We start from the raw sequence: 19770 nt of genomic DNA on the forward strand, positions 1-19770 counted from the left end.
AAGAGAGCAGGTTGGAGGCAAGTGTAGGTGCATTTTAAGGCCACAAGTGGGCTAGAGAGATGGCTTAGTGGTTAAACGCTTGCCTGTGAAGCCTAAGGACCTGGGTTCGAGGCTCGGTTCCCCAGGTCCCATGTTAGCCAGATGCACAAGGGGGCGCACGTGTCTGGAGTTCGTTTGCAGAGGCTGGAAGCCCTGGCGCACCCATTCTCTTTCTCTCCCTCTATCTGTCTTTCTCTCTGTGTCTGTCGCTCTCAAATAAATAAATAAATAAATAAATTAAAAAAAAAAAGGCCACAAGTTTGTAGGTGACAACCAGGAGAGAGGGTCAGTGGAGGAGAGGAGGTTTAAGGTCTGGGACAATACTTAGACAGAAATGCATAAAGACTTATGAGAGGCTGCAAACAGAGCGTAGCTCCTGAGAAAAGAGGAAAACCAGGAGAATTTGTGTCTTAGAAGCCGAAGCTCAAAGGGAAAGAAGGAAGTTAGCAACGAAAATTGACTCCTGAATTGATGGTAGAAGCCAAAGCCAAGCACAGGAGTGGTTTGGGTGGCTTGCAGAGGCTGCATGGCTGACTAATGCTTTAAAGAGATCTCAGTGTCGATTCTTGTTTAAAATAAAGGACAGAGCCGGGCGTGGTAGCGCACGCCTTTAATCCCAGCACTCGGGAGGCAGAGGTAGGAGGATTGCCATGAGTTCAAGGCCACCCTGAGATGACAGAGTTAATTCCAGGTCAGCCTGGACTAGAGTGAGACCCTACCTCGAAAAAAACAAAAAAATTTAAAAATTTTAAAAAAATAAATAAATAAAATAAAGGACAGGGGCCGGGGAAATGGCTCAGCAGTTACGAGTAGCTTGCAGGACAAGCATAAGGATCTGAGGCGGCCTGAGTTCGATTCCCCAGCACCCGTGTAAACAGCTACGCAAGGCCACATGGGTCTGTAACCCCAGTCCTGCAGGAGGCAGAGAGTCACGGGAGCTTGCTGATGAATAAAGCAGCACCATGTCAGCTCTGGGTTGGATGAAAGACTATCTCAAGCAAACAGACAGATGAGCAAAAACCATTTAGTACTTCCGTAAGAAGCTAAACATCGACTTACTGTACGGTTCAGCTGTATTTCTAGGTGCTGTTCTGAAAGCTTTAAAAGTAGGAACTTAAAAGACGTTTATGGGGTGAGGGAGATGGCTCAATTAGTAAAGCCAATGGGGACTTGAGTTCTGATCCTCAGTACCCTCATCAAAGGCCTGGCGGTGTACACGCCTGTAATCTGAGCTCTGGGGAGGTGGAGACAGGGTCTCGTGGCTCACTTGTGAGCTAATCTAGCTGACTCAGTGAGCCCCGGGGTCCCCAGAAGACCCCGTCTCTCAAAGAATAAAGTGGAGGGCCACGGAGAACGACACTGGCCATCTACCACGGGCCTCCACGTCACATGCACTTGGACACGCACGTATGCTCACCTGCAAACAAACATGCTCTCTCCCATATGCAGGCATGTTTGTACAGCGCACATACAAACACACACAGCAAAAAATTAAAATAGATATTAGTTTATAGCAACATAGTTCCCAACAGGCAAAGGCTAAAACAACGCAGATGAATGGATAAGCAAAGCTGGGATACATGCAATGGAATATTATTCAGCCTTATAAATTCTGGCATGTGCTTTTCAACGTGAATGAACCTTAAAAATAATGTAAGTGAAGCCGGACGTGGTGGTGCATGCCTTTAATCCCAGCACTTGGGAGGCAGAGGTAGGAGGATCGCCATGAGTTCAAGGCTACCCTGAGATTACATTGTAAATTCCAGGCCAGCCCGAGCTACAGTGAAACCCTACCTCCAAAAACCAAATAAATAAATTAAATAGATAAATAAATTTTAAAAAATAATATAAGTGAAATAACCACACATACAAGGATAAATATTGTATTGTTCCAGTTTACCAGATAACTAGAATAGGCAGATTCATAGAGACAGATGCAGAATATTACTGTTAAATAATTGCTGTTTGGGGCAAGGAAAGGAGTTGTGGAAGTGGATGGTGTTGATATCCGTACAACACTGTGAACGTGTGTAGTGCCAGTGAATTATTCTGTGAGAAATAGTTAAAGGATAAATTCATGTTAGGTATTTATTTGTCAGCTTCCTATAAGTTCAAAAGATGCCTGGGGCTGGGTTTAACACTCATTTCAGGCTAAGATCTAGCACCCCCTTCATTTAGATCTGCGTCAAAGCAGCAGGTCATGGTAGGAGGCATAGGCAAGCAAACCCTCCCCTCTTGCATCAGGAAGCAGAGCGAGACTGGAAGAGACTGGGTGGCCTTTGGAGGGCACAAAATGACCTCAGGAGCTCCCATGGGCCCCACCTACTCAATGGTCCACCACCGCCCACTACTGTCATGTGGAGAACCAAACTGTTAGTGCAGGGACCTTTCAGGAACTCTTATCCAAAAACATATTTTTTATTAAAAATGGACAACACCCAAAGATCATGAGAGCTGAAGGATGGAGAAGGAGTTGAAGTGTCTGTGTGACTTAGTTCTTAGGCCGTGGTAGCCATCTGGGTGTGAGCGATGGAAACCATGATGCAGACACCAAGGAGCAGTAGGAAGGTTTTGGTGCCAGGACTTAGTAGTGACCGGAAGATATCTATGCTTATCAACGTAAGCATTCCTAATTCTATTCCTCAAACCTATACACCTCCTCATGCAGGTGGGTATTTGTGCTTGACCCTCACTGGAAGCTAGGAGTAGAATAAACAGAAGGGTTTTTTTTTTTTTTTTGCTAGCTAAGTTTTGAAAGTAGATGGTTTTGGAGACATTGGTTTGACTGTGTCATCCCTAAGAAAGAAAGAAAGATTCTGAAATGCAAATTTCTCTGAACTTATGTGGAGTTGAGCTCAGTCATATAAGAGTTTCCCCCCCGCCCCAGCCCTGGCCGTTTTCTCGGGACTGGGAACATCAAGGTAAACACATTCTGTTGGCATTGCTCGTTCAAGCACCTCTTCTATTGCAGGTTATTGGAAAGGAAGATGGCCGATGACCTTTCACCAGGTTTCTTCATAGAAGAACTTAATAAATATCGTCAGAAGCATGGAGTAAAGCTCAAGTATAAAGAGCTGCCCGTGGCAGGACAGCCACATGAGAGAATGTTAGTTGCCATCACAGAAGTTATGACCCAGGAAATGAAAGCGTATGTAGTTCAGTGGTAGAACATGTGCCTTGTGAACAAAAGGCCCTGGCTTCAATCTCTAGTGTCCACCTATGCACACAGAAGGTATGGCCATGTCCCTACACGTAAACTAGGGGAATGGCAACTCACCTAATTCTGAAGTCAGTGCTTTAACCCTCTAGCAAAATTGCCATAGAGTTCTGTGGGTCCTCTCGACATAAAGCCATGTCTCCAGAGGAACACCAGAGGTAAATTCTGGCATGGTGGCTCACGCCTGTTAACGTCAGCTGAGGCAGCGGGATTGCTGTGAGTTTGAGACCAGCCTGAGATTTGTAGTGAGACCCTGTGTAGAAACAAGGAAGAGATGGGGCTAGAGAGATGGCTTAGCAGTGTAAGGTACTTGCTTGCAAAGCCTAAGGACCCAGACTCAATTCCTCAGTACCCATGTCAGCCAGATGCACAAGGTGGTGCGTGTGTCTGGAGTTTGTTTGCAGTGGTTAGAGGCTGTGGCTCACCCATCTTTCTCTGTCTGCCTCTTCCTGTCCCTCTCTCTGTCTCTCTCAAATAAATAATAAAGTTAAAAATAAGGAAGGGGCTAGAGATATGACTCAGCAGTTAAACGTGCTGGCTTGCAAAGCCTGATAGCCAAGGTTGGATTCCCCAGTAACCATATAAAGCCAAATGCAGAAAATGGTGCATGCACCTGGAGTTCATTCTGTTACCTCTCTCTCTGTCTCTCCTTGCCAATAAATTAATAATTATATAGATAAATAAATAAATTTAATTAAGGAAAAGAGGCAAGTACATTGTTTCAACAAGAGGTGCTGTTTTGCTGTTTGGTATGACTGCTTAAATTCTTTTTTTGTTGTTATTTGTTTTTTTGAGATAGGGTCTCACTTTGGTTCTGGCTGACCTGTAATTCACTATGTAGTCTCAGGGTGGCCTCGAAGTCATGGCAATCCTCCTACCTCTGCCTCCCGAGAGTTGGGATTACAGCCACTACAAACGAACTCCAGATGCACGCGCCACCATGTGCATCTGGCTTACGTGGGACCTGGAGAATCGAACCTGGGTCCTTAGTCTTCACAGGCATGTGTCTTAACTGCTAAGCCATCTCTCCAGCCCCTTAAATTCTTTAAAAAAAAAAAAAAAACAGATTCATTCATTTAGTAGACAGAAAGAGAATGGGTGTGTCAGGGTCTCTAGCTACTGCAAACGAACTCCAGACACATGCACCACCATGTGCATCTGGCTTACGTGGGACCTGGAGAGTTGAATTAGGGTCCTTAGACTTCGCAGGCATGCGCCTTAACTGCTAAGCCATCTCTCCAGCCCGGCTGCTTAAATTCTGTGCTGAGCATAGGTTCAAGCCCTGAAAGGCAGTCATGGGAGGCAATAATGATTGGAGCACTTGTCCTTACATAAAGCGTTACTTGTGTAACATGTTGTGAATATTGTTTTTTAATCAGGTTTACATTCCAAGTAATGATAGATGAGAGGACATTTCCAGAAGCAGAAGGCAGAACAAAGCAAGAAGCGAAAAATGCTGCTGCCAAAATAGCTGTTGATGTACTTAACAGAGAAAACAAGGTGGGCAGTTTTCTCTCTTTCTCCTGTAAAAGTGAACCTGAAATTCTTTTTTTAACGTCTCTCAGTGAAAAAGTGCCCATATCATATAGTCAAGCCATCTGTAAGTTCCCTTCCCTTTCACAGTTTACTTCAGCCTTTGTCTCTCCCCCCCCGCCCCCGTCTTCATGTCTATACGACCTGAGTGAGAAGAGTACCCAGGAACATCATGGGCAAAGCTTGAGGATACCTACTTAGAGTGCCAACAGCAATTCTGTACTCTGAAGTTGAACAAAGGCTGACAAATGCGAAGTGTTCAGGAGACATGTGTTGACAGGTCCGGGAGGAGTTCCCTTCACTTCAGGAAGGGGAAAAGGGTGGAAGTGCTTATGAGGGCAACCATATCCATGGGGAGCAGATAAGAGAACACACATGAGGGCTGGAGAGATGGCTTAGCGGTTAAACGCTTGCCTGTGAAGCCTAAGGACCCCGGTTCGAGGCTCGGTTCCCCAGGTCCCACATTAGCCAGATGCACAAGGGGGCGCACGTGTCTGGAGTTCGTTTGCAGAGGCTGGAAGCCCTGGCGCGCCCATTCTCTCTCTCCCCCTCTATCTGTCTTTCTTTCTGTGTCTGTCGCTCTCAAATAAATAAATAAATAAATAAATAAATAAGTTAAAAAAAAAAGATAGAACGCACATGAGACTCATGTCCCAGAGGATGCAGAGCAAATAACACAGAAGAAGAAACAAATGATCAGGGCTGAAGATGGGGGAGATGCAGCTCTGCGGTAGTTTGTGCTTGGTGTCTCAAAGTCCTGGTGTAGTCGCTAGTAACAGTCGATCAAAAACAAGCAAGCAAATAAAAAACCAAAACCCTATCAGAGGACATTTTAGCAGAAAACTTTATGAAATAAAGAAAGACTGGACTTTGAGATTAAAATAGCTCTGTCAACACAGGAAAATGTAGAACCATCAAGAAAAACTGGTCCTTCTGAAAGCACAGAGCTCCAGGGAAGAAGTTTGTAGGCATCTAGGCAGATTAAAAACTGCATGAAACACATGACAAAGCTCAGGTTGCCCGCTGCAACATTACAAGCATGAGATTGCGGAGCAGTGGTTGCAAAATGAGACATCAAGCCTTTCCCACGTGAGATCATGGGGTGGCGGCCGTGGCATGGAGGAGGAGCCGGAGCACTGAGCCAGGGAGCCCAGACAGCTTCAAGGACAAGTGCCGGTCAGCTGCCTGGCCAGCTCCACGGGCGACAGCTCGTGATCTCAGAAATCACAAAAGGAAGAAGACAGCAGCTCCCCTGAACCCCAAAGCATCTGAATAAAGAGCTCTGAGCAGGAAGGGCGCTTGGTGATGGTCTTTACCACCATATGGCGACCTTAGGACCCGCTGGAGAAGAGATCGCTTTATAGAAAACTACATGGAAGTGTTGCTAGTGAAAAAAAAATGTTTTTTAAACAAAGGATATAACCATGTGAGATAATAGAACATTCGCAGAGACTGAAAGAATTTTGCTTTCAACACACTCCTGAAAAAAAGCCTTATTTGGAGATGACATCCTAATTAAAATGAAAAGCGACTAAGCAAAATCACCAACTCACTTATTAATAAGCTAGAAAAAAATCTATCAAAGGTTCCAAAATATGGTTGGGCGTGGTGGCATACACCTTTAAGCCCAGCATCGGGAGGCAGAGGTAGGAGGATCGCCGTGAGTTCAAGGCCACCCTGAGACTACACAGTGAATTCCAGGTCAGCCTAGGCTAGAGTGAGACCCTACCTCAAAACAACAACAACAAATATATGTGTGTGTATGTGTGTGTGTGTGTGTGTGTGTGTGTGTGTGTGTATATAAATAATATTATATATAATATATATATAAAATATATATGTGTGTATATATATAATATATATAAATATTATATATATTATATATATATAAAATATATGTGTGTGTATATACACACACACACACACACACACACACACACACATATATGTATACACACACACATACAGACACGCACACAACAGGGGCTAGAGAGATGGCTCAGTGATTAAGATGCTTGCCTGCAAAGGTTAATGACCTGAGTTTGATTCCCCAGTGCCCACGTAAAACCAGATGCATAATGCGGGACTTTCAGCTCGAGTCTGTTTGCAGCAGCTGGAGCCCCTGGCATACCAGTTCTATCTCTCTCTCTCCTATCTCTCTCTGCTTGCAAATAAATAAATAAAAGTTAAAAAGAAAGTTCCCAAATGATAGAATATCTTTCCTCTCCAAAAGTAGAAAGACAATAACAACAATGATAGAAATTAACATAAAAGAAATAAAACTAACAATAAAAAGACTAGTGAAACCAAAAGTTAGTTTTAAATAAGATTAATGAAGTACACATACTTTGGACAAATCTTACCTGGCTGAAAAAAAAAGTATAGATAATTATAGCAGGAATGAAACTATTATGTTCATCTTTTCCAATATGCTATAAAGCAAGACACAATTTTATTTAGTATCTCTGATCTTGTGTTTTGAGATTTAAAAAGAATATAGCAAGCTGAAAGTACCACAATATATTTTTTGGAAAAAAATAGTATATTTTTTAAACTTTGTTTTTCAATTTTATTTATCTATTTGAGAGAGAGAGAGAGAGAGAATGGGCTCACCAGGGCCTCCAAACTCCAGATGTGTGTGCCCCCTTGTGTATCTGGCTAATGTGGGTCCTGGGGAATAGAACCAGGGTCCTTTGGCTTTGCAGGCAAACACTTTAACCGCTAAGTCATTCCTCCAGCCCAAAACTGGTATATTTTAATTATTTTTTATTTTCACAATTTTTATTAACATTTTCCATAATTATAAAAAAATCCCATGGTAATACCTCCCCCTCCCCGCACTTTCCCCTTTGTATTTTAATTTTTTATTTACTTGTTTGTTTGGTTTTTTTTTTTTTTGAGACAGGCTGGTCTCACACTGGCTATGTGCCTCAGGCTGGTCTATGTCCTTCTGCCTCTACTTCCCAAGCTGGGGTTGCAGGTGTACCTTAACACAGCTGTCTTGGGTTATCTTAATGATATTATGAAAGGAAAATGGGGAATTGATATATTGTGTATAGTTGGAACTTTCTAAGATAGTAAATTTTAAGTGTTCTTTCCATACAGAAAAGAAAAAAAATTAGACAAATATGTAAGATGATGTATATGCAAATCATTTTCATTTATTGTATAATGAATACATATTTCAAAGCATCATGTTGTGTATTATAAAATTTATGTAATCAATGCATCAATTAACATTTTTAATTAAAGGAGTTTATTATGTGTTTTCTTCTGGTAGAGTGGTATATGGTTGTATGTTTAACAGGGTGATTAATTAGGAAATACTTAACATCTAAGGTGTGGTTACATTGCTTATTTAATAGTGTTGTCAGAAAAGCAAAAGGAAGGGAGGAGGGTACTTAATAGGTTGATATTTATATATGTAAGTACAATGATTGTGATGGGGAGGTAATATGATGGAGAATGGAATTTCAAAGGAGAAAGTGGGGGGGAGGGAATTAACATGGGATTTTTTTATAATCATGGAAAATGCTAATAAAAATTTGAAAAAAAAAAAAAAGAAAAGAAAAAGGTGGGCTGGAGAGATGGCTTAGTGGTTAAGGTGCTTGCCTACAAAGCTAAAGGACCCAGGCTTGATTCCCTAGGACCCACATAAGCCAGATGCACAAAGTGGTGCATGTAACTGGAGTTTGTATGCAGTGGGTGGAGACTCTACCACACCCATTCTCTCTTGCAAATAAATTAAAAATAAAAAGAAATAAAACAGAAAAGCAAACGGCTAAACATTGTTACCATCTTCTATACCAATTTTCATTTGTAGGAAGTTAGTCCTTTTTTGCTGACAGAAGAGAAACCAGAAGGCTCATCTATTGGAAATTATGTAGGCCTTGTCAATAGGATTGCCCAAAAGGAAGGCCTCTCTGTCAGCTACAATCCGTCTTTCTGCAATACCCCAGGCCCCCACAGGTGAGATGTCGTTTGTCTTCTCCGTCTGTTACATTGTATCAAAACAACAAAGCAGTCTTGTTTCGTGCCTAAGTTCAACAAATGTTTTTCCTCTTTTGGATATCTCTTTAATTAAAATGATTAATTGCTGAACAAATAGAAAAAGTCCAAATAGTTATTTTTTTTGTTGTTGTTGTTTGCTTTGGTTTTTTTGAGGTAGGGTCTCACTCTAGCTCAGGCTGGCCTGGAATTCACTATGGAGTCTCAGGGTGGCCTCGAACGCACGGTGATCCTCCTACCTCTGCCTCCCGAGTGCTGGGATTAAAGGCGTGCGCCACCACATCCGGCTCCAAATAGTTCTTTATATCCCATGAGAATACAGTGGAATAAGAGCAGAAATAAATAGCAAAAGAGCCTCCAGAAACCACGCAAATAGTTAAAGACTGAACCATACACTTAAACTTTTTTTTTTTTTTTTTTGGTTTTTCAAGGCCGGGTCTCACTCTAGCCCAGGCTGACCTGGAATTCACTAGGAGTCTTAGGCTGGCCTTGAACTCACGGCTACCTGGTGGCTGTAGATGGCTACATGAACATGCAGCTTGCAAATACAGAACAATACATAGATGGGGCATTGTCTGGGCATCTGGGTGAAGTTTTAATAAGGTGTAACAATGTCCTTTATATCAGAGGTGTTGAAGAAGATGGGGAAATGAGAGAATAGCATCTTTTGTTGGGGACTTTTTAAATGCATATTTATAGACAATAAAGATTGCTTTTTTTAAAAAAAAAATTTTTTTTAGATGTTTGTTGGTCATTTGTGTTTCTTCCTTTGAAAACTCTTTTCAGTTCCCTGCCCTATTTTTTGAGAGGACTAATTTTTCTTATTGCTTAGTTTTTTAATTTACTTCTTTGTGTATTCTGAATATTAAACCTCTGTCAGATTATAGCTAACAAAGATATTTTTTTCCCATTCTGTAGATTGTCTACTGACTCTGGTGATGGTCTTCTAATCTGACCAACAGCTTTTTAGTTTCATGAAATTCCAATGGTTGCATGTTTGTCTTCCCTATGCCTATGTTTTGTTAAAGTTTTGTTTTGGGATTTCTTCCACCTTGAGATAGTCCTTTTGTCTTGCTAAGAATGAAGGTCTTGCAGAGCTTTTGTAGAGTGGCCTGGCAAGCCTTGATCCAGATGGGTGCGAGATGGTGGTCTGCCTGCAGGTTTGGGCATGCTGAAAGCTGAGCAGGCTCCTCCCTGTGCGGGCGTGGGCTCAAGGTGGGCTTGGGATGGGCCCTGGGTAGCCTGGTCTCCTCAGTGCCTGAGATTTGGAGGGTGCAATCAGCTGCAGTGTTGCTACTCAGCACAGGTAGGCAGCTAGGACATGAGATCAGTGTCAGATAGGGCTGACCCCAGGCCCAGAAAGTGGGGAACAGGGTTTACCCATGTAGGGGAGGGTCATGCTCAATTGGAGAGCCTAAGTGCCCATAGCTGGGGAGTGTGATCAGCCTGAGAATCCTACTTCTGTAGCTCAGGCAGGCGGGGGAGTGAGATCAGAGCCAAATGGGGCTTCTCCTCAATCCCCACGAGTGTGGAGTGGAGTTCCACCCACAGTGGAGGAACATTCACCTGGGCCTTAGGCAGTCTCCTTGGTGCCTGGAACTAGGGTCAGTTCCTACTCCACCCAGCGCTCCAGCATAGGTTGAGAGTCTATCAAACTTTTTAGGAAGCTCTAATACCAACACTTCTCAAAGTGTTCCATGAAATAGAAAGGAAAGAGAATACTGCTAAATACATTGTCTGACACCAGTATCATACTCACATCCAAAACAGAGACACAACAGAAAAAGAAAATTGCAGATAGATTTTCCTGATGAAAATAGGTGCAAAATTTCTCAACCAAATTTTAAATCTTCTAAATCGAATTCAAGAACATATTAAGATCATACGTTATGACTATCCTAGGCTTCATTTTAATGATGCAAGGCTGTTCAACATATGCAAATCAATAAAGGTACTAAGCCATGTAAGTTAAGGAGAGAAATCACATGATCATCTAGATAGAGGCAGGAAAGGCATTTGACAAAGTTCAACACACCTTTTTGATAACAGTTCTGGATAAAATGGAATAAGTGGAACATATTTCAAAATTTAAAAAAAGGCTATCTATGCCGGGCGTGGTGGCGCACACATTTAATTCCAGCGCTCAGGAGGCAGAGGTAGGAGGAGCACCGTGAGTTCAAGGCCACCCTGAGACTACAGAGTGAATTCCAGGTCAGCCTGGGCTAGAGTGAGACCTTACTGTGAAGAAACAAAACAAAACAAAAGGCTATCTGGCTCTCTTTCTTTTTTGGGGTGAGGGGGGTCTGCAGCTCACTTTTTTGAATCCTTTTGACTTAAGCACTCTCACGTTAGATATGGGGGGAAAGTCTATTTGGGAGTGCCTGCGCATGATAGTAACTATGGAAACCATCCCATCGTTTGGTCCAGCTCAGGTTCAGGGTTAGTGGGAAGTCTTATGTAGTTCACTGTGTTTGTATCTACAGCCTTCAGTGAAAACAGAAAATAAAATAAATGAAACTATCTGAATATTTTGCCATAATATATAGTAACTCCTCAATGTAAATTATGTCTATTGCTTTTTTTTTTAAAAGACAGGGGCTTACTATGTAACCCAGGCTAGCCCTGAATCCAGGAGGAATCTTCTTGCCTCAGCCTCCTAAGTACTTGCTACCCTGTCTGGCTAAACTTTTAAATTTAATTTTATTTTAGCAGTGCTGGGAGTTGAACCTAGAGCCTCATGCATGCTAGGCAAACATTCTACCACTAAGCTACATCTTCAACCCTGCAACAAAGAAGTAGAAGTTGTCTGAAACATGCACACTGAGATATCAGCTTATCCTAGTTCTTCAGACAAATTGGCCAGTCATTTTACTAAGGCTTACATAATGTGAGATATGAAATTAAATCTAGCTAAAAATGATTTACTGGTGTTATCCTAAGGTCTTTGTTAGTATTTAGGTTTTTCTCAAATTGTATATTGAAGTTATTATATTTTTATTAATCTAGTTGTACTCTTATTTCTCCAAGGTTTCACTGTATATGTAAAATTGAACAGGAAGAGTATGGTAGTGGTTCAGGGTCTACTAAACAGGAAGCAAAACAATTGGCTGCTAAAGCTGCATATTCTCGGAAATTAGCCGAAAAAAACTCAATGGTGCGTATAGCCATTCAATTCAATTTTTATACTTGAAAATGTCATGAGTTGATTTCAGGGCAGACCATTTGCATAACACCAGGATAGCCTATTGCATAGTGAACAATTCCTTCACCCTGCGTGAGCAAGGTTCCATGAGCCGTGGGCCTTGAGGCTCCAGAGGAATAAAAGTTCTCATGGCAGTTCAAAGTTGTTTTTAAAATAAATCAAACAAAGCTGGGCATGGTGGCTCACGCCTTTAATCCCAGCACTCGGGAGGCAGAGGTAGGAGGATTGCTGTGAGTTCGAGGCCAGCCTGAGACTACATGGTGAATTTCAGGTCAGCCTGAGCTAGAGGGAGACTTTACCTTGAAAAACCAAAAAATAAAAATAAATAAACAAATAAAATAAAACAAACATTCATAGAAATGTATACTTTTGTAATTATCTGTGGTTGTGGGTTTGATGACTGTGGGGGAAATAATCATAGCTCTGAGTGCACAGAGAGGAATTCATTGTACATAACCTGACAGCTGCTCCGTGTTTTCAGAATGGTGATCAGTCATCTCGGGATCATTACACTCCTTCATCTAGTGCGTCCTCATGCAGCTCCTCAAAAAGCATATCGTAAGTTCAGGAAAACACACACTACCTATAGCATGTTCAAATAAGTGCCTGAGGGTTGGGGTGTAGCTCAGTGGTAAAGTGCTTGCCTGGCATGTTCAAGGCCCTGATTACAATCTCCAGGCACCACTGGATGATTTTTCTTTGCAACTGAAAGATAAAATTTTGCAAAAGCACTTGATGTTTATGGAGACTTGACTGATTAAAAAAGTGGACTGTATTCAGAAGCTAAATTGCTCCTGTTTTTCTAGTTTGTCCGAATCAGCATCTGGAAGTGATTTTTCGGACAATGCATCAAAAAGCCTCGGTGACAGTGACGGTTTACACAGTTCTATGTCTTCTATGGTATGGTGTTATACTCTGAGTTTCTTCATTAATCTTGCTTCTTGATTTAAAAATGACTTTCACCACAATGCACGACCCATTTTCAATAACAAGGAGGGTCTAATGGGAGGGGGTAGATCATAGATGAGCCTAAATAATGGTACCAAACTGCCTGTATTTACTGAAAAGAAAACTAATAAATTAAATTAAAAAAAAAATAAAGCAGTTAGTGGTTGATCAAAAAAAAAAAAAAAAGACTTTCAGAGCTGGGGAGATGAGTCAGTAGTCAAAGGTGCTTGCTTGCAAAGTCTGCCAACCTGGCTTTGATGCCCCAGGACCAATGTAAAGCCAGATGCACAAAGTGGTGCATGCATCTGGAATTTGTTTGCAGTGGCTGGAGGCCCTGGCATGCCCATTCTTTCTCTTTCCTTGCAAATGGAACTTAGAAAATAAAAATGACTTTCACTGTTGTACCGTAATTTTATATTTTTATCTCAGTCGTATTTACTAAATTATATTCAATAGTCATTGGCATTTTCTCTTTTCTTCTTATTTATTTATTTATTTATTTGCAAACAGAGGGAGGGAGAGAGAGAGAGAGAAGAGAGACAGACATGGGCATGCTAGGACCTCCAGCCATTGCAAACAAACTCCAGATGCATGTTCCTCTTTGTGCATCTGGCTTTACCTCAGTACTGGGGAATTGAACCTGGGTCATTAGGCTCTGTTGGCAAGCTCCTTAACTCCATCTCTCTGGCCCTTTATTAACTTTCATAAAATAGTTCATAACCCCTCATGTGCAAAATTTTCCCACAGTTCATTCCTATTGTTTTCCAGTCACCTTGTCTTTTCTTTCTTCTTTCTTTCTTTCTTTCTTTCTTTCTTTCTTTCTTTCTTTCTTTCTTTCTTTCTCTGTGCCTCTTCCCCCCCCCCTTTCTTTCATTCTCCCTCTGGGTCTCTTTCTTTTTTTCCGAGGTAGGGTCTCACCCTAGCCCAGGCTGACCTGGAATTCACTATGGAGTCTCAGGGTGGTCTCGAACTCACGGTGATCCTCCTACCTCTGCCTCCTGAGCGCTGGGATTAAAGGCATGCGCCACCATGCCCGGCCTGGGTCTCTTTCTCTCTCTTTCTTTCTTTCTTTCTTTCTTCTCCTTCTCCTTCTCCTTCCTTGCTTCCCATTCTGAGGATCATATTAGGACCTTGTTTATGGTAGACAAGAGCTTTACCACTGAATTACCTCCCTACCTCTCATTCTTGTGTTTGAAATATTCCTCTGATAGTGTTTTTCTTCCCCAACAACTAGATAATATTTGATGTTGTTCTGCTGAAAAAGGGGAAAAAGAGAGAGAGAGAGAGAAAATTAGAACCAGGCTGGAGAGATGGCTTAGCAGTTAAGGTACTTGCCTACAAAGCCTAAGGACCCAGGTTCGATTTCCCAGTACCCACATAAGCCAGGTGCACAGGTGATACATGTGTTGGGAATTTGTTTGCAGTGGCTAGAGGCCCTGGCATGTCCATTCTTACTACCTGATTCTTCTCCCCCCTTAAATAAATTTAAAAAAATTTTTTTTAAATATCAGAACTAAGCTGTGCTAGAGAAATGGCTTAGCAGTTAAGCGCTTGCCTGTGATGCCTAAAGATCCCGGTTCGAGGCTCAATTCCCCATGACCCAGGTAAGCCAGATGCACAAGATGGTGCATGCATCTGGAGTTTGTTTGCAGAAAAACTAACAAAAAATTAGGAAAAAAAAATCAGAAGTAAACCGGGTGTGGTGGTGCATGCCTTTAATCCCAGCACTTGGGAGGCAGAGGTATGAAAATTGCCATGAGTTTGAGGCCACCTTGGGACTTCATAGTGAATCCCAGGTCAGCCTGGGTTCAAGACCCTATCTGGAAAAAAAAAAAAGTCAGAACTAAGCCAACATGGTGGTTCACACCTATAATCCCAGTACTTGAAAGGCTGAGATATGAGATCACTGTGAATTTGAGTCCAGTCTGGGCTATAGAGTGAATTCCAAGTCAGTTGGGGCTACAGTGAGACTCTGCCTCAAAAAAAAAACACATAAACAAAAACAAAAGTCAGAACTAAACTTAAAAACTAAAAACAGATAATTTGTTACAAGAGCTTCTGTTCATGAGGAACGACAAATCCCTAGATAAAGGATAATCAATTTAGTATAAAAATAAGCAGTATCAGAGGAAACAACTTAGAAATTAGGTTCATAAGTGGGCAGCAAACAAAAAGGTGCTTGATTTCACTGTGTTAGGAAAATGCAAGTCAGAATAGCCATCAGACACCATTTCAGTCATCTGATGGGCAAAATTTAAGTCTTGCAATACTAAGTGTTGGTGCAAGGCTTGATCAAAGTGCCAGCAAGCATGAAGTTTGTAGTAATCTTAGAACCAGATGAAACAAGATGAGGTTCTAGGTCAGCCTGGGCTAGAGTGAGACCCTACCCTGAAAAAAAAAATAACAGAAAAACAAAACAAACAAACAAAAAAGAAATAAGAAAAGAAGCCAGGCATGGTAGCACATGACTTTAATCCCAGAGATAGGGTAGAGGTAGGAGGATCGCCGTGAGTTCAAGGCCAACCTGAGAGCACAGAGTGAATTCCAGGTCAGCCTATCTCGAAAAACCAAAACAAACAAACAAACAAAAAACCCAAAAAACAAAAACAAAGAAGAAAAAAAGAAACAAGATTCAATCATCTAAATCTAAAATGACTTCCCATTTTCTCCTATAGAGTGATCTCGGAAGCAATCGAAAGAAGGCGATGTAAGTATCGTTATGCACTGAACAAATTTTGGGCTGAAGATTTATTTCAGACTTGCTTTCCCAGCCTGATGGTCTTCAGTATTTGGGGAGTATTATTCATGCCGAGTTAAGGGGAATCTCAGCATAAGTAGAAAGCTTGGAGTCTACAAAGAGTGACTATATTTACATGCTATTCCTCAGGAATAAAGCCATGTAGTGAAACAGCTAGAGTAAGTAAGTAGGTTAGAGCATCGTTTTGGGCAAGACAGTGAGGAAGTCAGCGGCGAGATGTGTTTTTAAGGGCAGTACATTGACTTGCGCACAAATAGGGTCAAGTTAGTATAATACCTGGGTTTCTTCAAAGCCCCAATTTTATACAAATTGTGTGAAAAGCAGCGAGTTGGCTTCTGTAACTAAAAGGGAAAGCAGAGATGTGAGCAGCAAAAGGGCAGAGTGAGCTGAGCTGGCCTGAGCAGTGGATGGACGGAGCTGAAGAAAGAGGAATCCTGAGGGTCGGGGTGGAGGGACCAGGTATCTGCATGCCTGAGGCAATGAGGAGGGGAAAAAATCGTCAACAGGGCTCCAGGGAACAGAGTACCAGTAGCTAGCCAGAAATGAATGTGTTCAGGTGAAAAGGGGAATCAGGAAAAGTGTGAAAAACTACTGGAAAAAGTACAGAGGAGAGCCCTAAGGAAAGGGTTTATAAAGATTAGTGCTCACTTTGGCAACACATACTAAAATTGAAAAAAAAAAAAGTGGAATAATACAGAGAAGATTGGCATAGATTTTGTGTAAGAATGATACAAACTCATGAAGCATTCCATATTTTAAGAACAGTTAACACCTGCTACCTCTTATTCTAACAGTTGACAAGAAATATAACAAGCCCACTGTATGACATAAAACCTGCTATAAAGTTATATGTGGTTTCAGCCTTAGTTTTACATTCTTGTCTTCATTTTAGACATTTGGCACCTACATTTGATCTTCCTAATGTTCAAGGAAATCAATATACTATGGACTCCAGGTAAGAGGAATGGTTTGTTTAAAGGTAGGTTGGTTTACACAACAACTTTCTTAAGGTTAAATTACAGAACTATAATGGTTGTAGCACAATCAAGGCCATGAAAGCTTATTGTCTCTTGGAGAAGTAAAGTTAAGACAAAGCCAAACGAAATGTGATATATACAGATTTCTGTGATGTCATGTGAGTTTTTCTGCTATCCATGAGAAATTTTTATATTAAAAGCAAACATCAATTTATATAAATGGATTTTGACAAAAAAAGAAAGAGAATTCCTGTGGGAATAAAATAGATCTACCTGGATCTGTTTTCTGTTTTTCAGCCCCACACGATATTTCACTTGAAAAAAAATGGGGAGATTCTCATGCTACAAATTGTGTGTTTCAGTTGAAGTTAAATATTATTGAATTAAATTTTAAATATTAAACATTTTCTATTTACATAATTAAATATCGTTAAATATGTATTAAATATCTTAGATGATCGAAGTCTGTTTGCGTCAGCAGGATGCAAGTTAAATACAAGTTTTAAAAAAAGAACCAATAAATACCTATTAATCATCTAACGCACACACTTATGTTAATGTCTGACACTGTGCTGGGCACTGAGTTTATGGGAGGAACAAACAGAACTAATTCTTCCTGTCACGGAGTGAGATGATGCTAACTGACATTAAAGAAACAATTACATTAAAAACCCGTAATCACAAATATGGTCAGAAGTCTCAAATGGAACGAGACCGTTGGATTTAGCAGGGGGGATGAGGCTTGTCTTCTCTGAGGTCACTTTTTTTTTTTTAAATTTTTATTTATTTATTTGAGAGCCACAGACACAGAGAGAAAGACAGATAGAGGGAGAGAGAGAGAATGGGCGCGCCAGGGCTTCCAGCCTCTGCAAACGAACTCCAGACGCGTGCGCCCCCTTGTGCATCTGGCTAACGTGGGACCTGGGGAACCGAGCCTCGAACCGGGTCCTTAGGCTTCACAGGCAAGCGCCTAACCGCTACGCCATCTCTCCAGCCTTGAAGGGCCCTTGAAGGGTTTCTTGGGTAAGGCCATAGGAAGTTCAGGCAAGACAGAGACATGAGCAGACTTTCCATCACTCTTGGTGCTGTGGGGGTGTCGAGTGGGAGCAAGGCGGGTGAGGAGGTGGGCTCTCCAGTGAGTGAGCCTTCAGAAGATGTCAGAGAGACAGAGAAAAACGGGCAGGAGGCACTGATGAGTTTTGGAGGAATCAGCAGGATGTGGGCTTGCGGAGAGGAGGGAAACAGGCTGCTATAAACCAAGGCAGGCTGAGGGCTCATGCTCCTTTCTCTGTGGAAGCTGTGGAACACAACAATTCTTCCTAAAGTGTTCTACTCAGGAAGGGATTGTTTTTTTCCTCCGTCGTGCCCAACAAGACGGGATTCTTCTTTAAAAAAAAAAAAAATTAAATTAGGGCTGGAGAGATGGCTTAGCGGTTAAGCGCTTGCCTGTGAAGCCTAAGGACCCCGGTTCGAGGCTCGGTTCCCCAGGTCCCACGTTAGCCAGATGCACAAGGGGGCACACGCGTCTGGAGTTCGTTTGCAGAGGCTGGAAGCCCTGGCGCGTCCATTATCTCTCTCTCCCTCTATCTGTCTTTCTCTCTCTGTCTGTCGCTCTCAAATAAATAAATAAATGAGCAAATTAAAAAAATATTTATTTGAGAGGGAGGGAGGGAGGGAGGGAGGGAAGGAGGGAAGGAAGGAAGGGAGGGAGGGAGGGAGGGAGGGAGGGAGGGAGGGAGGGAGGGAGGGAGAAAAAGAGAATGGGTGCACCAGGGCCTTCACCTGCTGCAAACAAACTCCAGAAGCATGTGCCACCTTGTGCATCTAGCTAACGTGGATCCTGCGGAATCAAACCTGGGTCCTTTGGCTTTGCAGGCAAGTGCCTTAGCCAGGAAGTAATCTCTGTAGCCCCCAAGATGGGATTCTTTATCATGCTTCTGAACTGCAGGGAGTTGACTGCCCCACATGGGTGATGTATTGTGTTGAATTCTTTGTGAAATGAGGAGGAAGAGGAAGGAACTGTGAGGCAGAAGTTTCTACCTGAAATGAACCCTCAATAACGAGAAGATCCAAATCATTTTTGTTTTAAAGACCATTTTATGACAAACACGGGATCTGAGAATAATGCCAATATTTATCTTCATCAGGTTTACCAAGGATTTTGAAGAAATAGAAGAAATTGGTTCAGGTGCATATGGCCAAGTTTTCAAAGCAAAACACAGAATTGATAGAAAGACTTATGCTATTAAACGTATTAAATACAATAGGGTGTAAGTAAACGTTTTACTTTTTTTAAAAAATAATGTGTGTTGCATCTGTACTATTCTTTTTTATCTATCTCTCCTTTAATATATAATACAATATAATATATACTCGTTCTGTCTTCCTTAAACATTTCATTCTACATAGAAAATTTGGTTTATTCTGAAGTGATATTGCTTTACAGTGGGCATTTCGTGTAGGTACTCCATTGATTATCTTTTGTTTGTTTGTTTTGTTTTTTCGAGGTACGGTTTCACTCTAGCTCAGGCTGACCTGGAATTCACTCTATATAGTCTCAGGGTGGCCTCGAACTCACGGAGACCCTCCTACCTCTGCCTCTCTCCCGAGTGCTGGGATGAAAGGCGTGCGCTACCACGCCCGGCTCTGCATTGATTGTCTCTTTGAGGCAGTCCTGAAATCTGACGCTATAGAATGATTGTGATTTAAAGTGACCTGTAGGGTTTTCTCTATCACATAGACGAGAACACCGAGATCCCCAGGTGTGAACTAACTTATCTAAGCCAGGTGGTCATTGTCCTGATTGTCTGTCTGCTGCACAGCCTTCCGCCCCGCAATGCAGCGGCTTACGCAGGGTGGTGTAGCGTGCACCGTGTACCGTCGCGGTCCCGGGGACCGACGGTGCGGAGCTGGGCAGTTCTTACCTGGGGCTCAAAGCGTTTGCAGCCTGGCTCGCTGGAAGCCTGGCTAGGCTGGGAATCCCAGCGGCCAGCAGGTGGCGCTGTGAGTGGCCAGCTCGGCTGGGCTGGACCCCAGCGGCCCCGCTGACCTCTCCCCGCCGGGGCTCCGCAGGACTTGGAGGCTGCGC

At 42.2% G+C, this 19770-nt stretch overlaps 1 protein-coding gene and 1 pseudogene across 2 annotated transcripts in view; both read left to right on the plus strand.

The window, feature by feature from the left end:
* The window catches only part of Eif2ak2 (eukaryotic translation initiation factor 2 alpha kinase 2), a 39957-nt gene that overhangs the window by 1771 nt on the left and 18416 nt on the right, over positions 1-19770 (plus strand). The window contains exons 2-10 of one of the 2 annotated variants that reach the window (XM_045137788.1): positions 3011-3145; positions 4636-4756; positions 8613-8758; positions 11825-11951; positions 12481-12557; positions 12806-12899; positions 15623-15654; positions 16598-16660; positions 18830-18952. In XM_045137788.1, the coding sequence (XP_044993723.1) occupies positions 3027-3145; positions 4636-4756; positions 8613-8758; positions 11825-11951; positions 12481-12557; positions 12806-12899; positions 15623-15654; positions 16598-16660; positions 18830-18952 (902 nt within the window). In that variant the 5' untranslated portion in view covers positions 3011-3026. Of the gene's footprint in view, positions 1-3010; positions 3272-4635; positions 4757-8612; positions 8759-11824; positions 11952-12480; positions 12558-12805; positions 12900-15622; positions 15655-16597; positions 16661-18829; positions 18953-19770 lie in introns of those variants that run through there. The other variant, XM_045137789.1, reaches the window with a different exon arrangement.
* LOC123455883 lies at positions 16350-16463 on the plus strand (annotated as a pseudogene).

This window comes from Jaculus jaculus, chromosome 18 (assembly GCF_020740685.1).
Source record: "Jaculus jaculus isolate mJacJac1 chromosome 18, mJacJac1.mat.Y.cur, whole genome shotgun sequence".
In the NCBI taxonomy this organism is placed as follows: Eukaryota; Metazoa; Chordata; class Mammalia; order Rodentia; family Dipodidae; genus Jaculus; species Jaculus jaculus.